The sequence below is a fragment of the Acanthisitta chloris genome, unplaced genomic scaffold (genome assembly GCF_000695815.1).
Source record: "Acanthisitta chloris isolate BGI_N310 unplaced genomic scaffold, ASM69581v1 scaffold36468, whole genome shotgun sequence".
NCBI lineage: Eukaryota > Metazoa > Chordata > Aves > Passeriformes > Acanthisittidae > Acanthisitta > Acanthisitta chloris.
In genome coordinates, this window is record NW_008689322.1 from 6,054 (window position 1) to 8,328 (window position 2,275).

At 60.8% G+C, this 2,275-nt stretch overlaps 1 protein-coding gene across 1 annotated transcript in view; it reads right to left on the reverse strand.

Annotated features, from left to right (window-relative positions):
* The window catches only part of SESN2 (sestrin 2), a gene marked incomplete at its 5' end in the record, with an annotated part of 4,169 nt that extends 1,972 nt beyond the window's left edge, over window positions 1–2,197 (reverse strand). Inside the window, 5 exon segments of the mRNA XM_009081369.1 lie at window positions 1–4; window positions 7–148; window positions 437–619; window positions 1,137–1,334; window positions 2,132–2,197. The exon segment at window positions 1–4 is cut by the window's left edge and continues 61 nt beyond it. Coding sequence (XP_009079617.1) covers window positions 1–4; window positions 7–148; window positions 437–619; window positions 1,137–1,334; window positions 2,132–2,197 — 593 coding nt within the window.
* Between the last annotated feature and the right edge of the window lie 78 nt (window positions 2,198–2,275).

Consider the following 2,275-nt stretch of genomic DNA (forward strand, 5'->3'; position numbering starts at 1 on the left):
AGCAGCCATTTCCCCCATCTTGGTCCTCCTCGGGTTTGATGCCACAGCCAAAGACGAAGGACGCGAGCGAGTGGTAGTGGGTGAGGAGCACCAGTGCCTGCACCAGTTCTGCCAGCGACCAGCTGTCCTCCCCAGGCTTCAGCAGAGCCTGCAAGGCACAGGGAAGGTTGGAGAGACCCCTCAGCCCTATGTCTATCCCCCACTGCAGCCCAGAGCCAGGGCAAGCCAAGGGCAGGGACACAGGAGAGTGTTTGGGATGTGCCTCCCCCATAGACCCATTGAGGACAACTCACCCCTTCCCACCCCCTGACTCCCTCAGCCCTGAAAGGGTTAAACCTGGGCAGGGGGGTACAAGCAGGGATGTGCCCCCCGGGGTCAAGCCCCCCAAAAACAGTGTGTTTTGGGGGAGATCTGTGCTGGCAGCATCAGCTCTCACCTCGATGTGCTCCTTGGTGACAAGCCAGGGTCGGTGCGCCAGCAGCTTATTGATCTCATTGAGGTTCCTGAGTTTTTGGGGGACACAGTGCAGCCCCTGAAGCCATGCTGGGTTTCCTCCCACCTGCAGGAACTCCCCCATGTGCAAACGAACCAGGTAGGTGCACTGGTGTCTTGCTGCTGCCTGCAGGGAGAACTGGGCAGTCAGCCCCAGCAATGGCTGGAGCCCTTGGAGAAGCCAAGGCAGGGAGTCATCTCCTCCACATCACTCCTGGAGGGTTTTCCCTTGGGATATGAGTCCAGACATGGAGGTCTGGCCCCCCCTCATCAATGCCAGTCCCCAGAGATCCTGGAGGGAGAGTACTGGGTTACCCTGAGTGGGCACCAACCCCAAAGAGGCTCCCAAGCCTCTGGGAACCTGGATCAGAGCAGGTCCATCTGTGGAGTCCCAAATGCTTTCCTGAAGTAGTGCTGAGATTCCACCTAACCTCTGGGACACCTGATCAGAGAGACACTCATCTTTGAGGTCCCAAATGCCTTCCTGAAGTAGTGCTGAGATCCCACCCAACCTCTGGGACAACTGATCAGAGAGACACTCATCTTTGGGATCCCAAATCCCTTCCTGCCTCCCAAGCAGCAGCGCTGGGACCTCATGTACCCACTCCCTGTGACCCCACAACCCCCAGATGTCCCCTCCTCACCATGATGGCAATGTAGTGGCGCTTGTGGTAGGGCAGGGGCCCATCCATGCGCAGCAGGAGGGACTGAGTCTTCCAGAAGCTGCTGAGGTACTGGGGGTGCAGCCCCATGACCATGGCGACGTGGTCCACTCTGCCTGCAGAGACGAAGGCCTCGAAGAGGAGCTGGCGCAGGTTGCCCTCCGCACCCTCCTGCGGGATCTGCGGGATGGGGAGAGGAGAGAAGTGAAGGGCTGGGAGCTGCAGCTCCCCACTCTTCCCAAGACCCCCCAACCTAGAGGGAGACCCCCTAACAAGCAGGACCCCATCCCAGCACATCAGATCCTCACCCCGTTGGACGTGCTCTGCCTCCGGAACGGACAGCGCCGCTGGCCCCCACTGCCTGTCTCCCCTCTCCCAGCCCCGGGGGGCAGGGAGTGTCCAGGGGTCTCCATGCTGGATCACACACAGCCTGTCTGGCTCAGTCTGTGGCTTGGGTTGTTTATTTGGGTACTGGAGTGCAGGGGAGGAGGTAGGGCTCAGCCCCCCCAGCACGGTGACGAAACCAGCGCTATCTCTGCCCGAGCAGGAACCATCTGGGACAGCGACGGTGGGTGCTGAGATAGGGCTGAGGGTGCCCTGGCGTGGGGAGCCCCTGGGATTTCAGGGTTGGTTTTCTTGGGGAGGGCAGGGCAGGGGTGTGTGCCTTCACATCACAGGGGAGAGACAGATGAGTTGGAATGAGTGGGGAAACTGAGGCACGGGTGGGGCAGGGACTCAGGGCAGGAAAACATCAGGGTGAAACGACACAACTGCTCCCCTCAGCCTCCAAAACAAACCCCTCACTGCCACAGAGATACCCCCGGGCTGGGTGACCCTTCTCCATCCCATCCTCCTTCCCTAGCATCCCACTCCCACCAAGAACTAGGAGTCCTTCCTGTGCCCCCCACCAGGACAGGGTGAAGGAACCCCCAGCAGGAAGGGATACCCCCACCCAAGACCATCCCCATCTCTCTTACCTCTTGGAGGGGGATGAACGCGCTGGGGCTCTTGGCCAGCTCACGGGGGACTTTGATCCCTCTTCCCTAGGAAGGAAGGAGCAGCCTGGAGTCACCGGGAGCCACCGAGAGCCGCTGGCAGCGTCAGCGGGAGGGGGGGCTCCG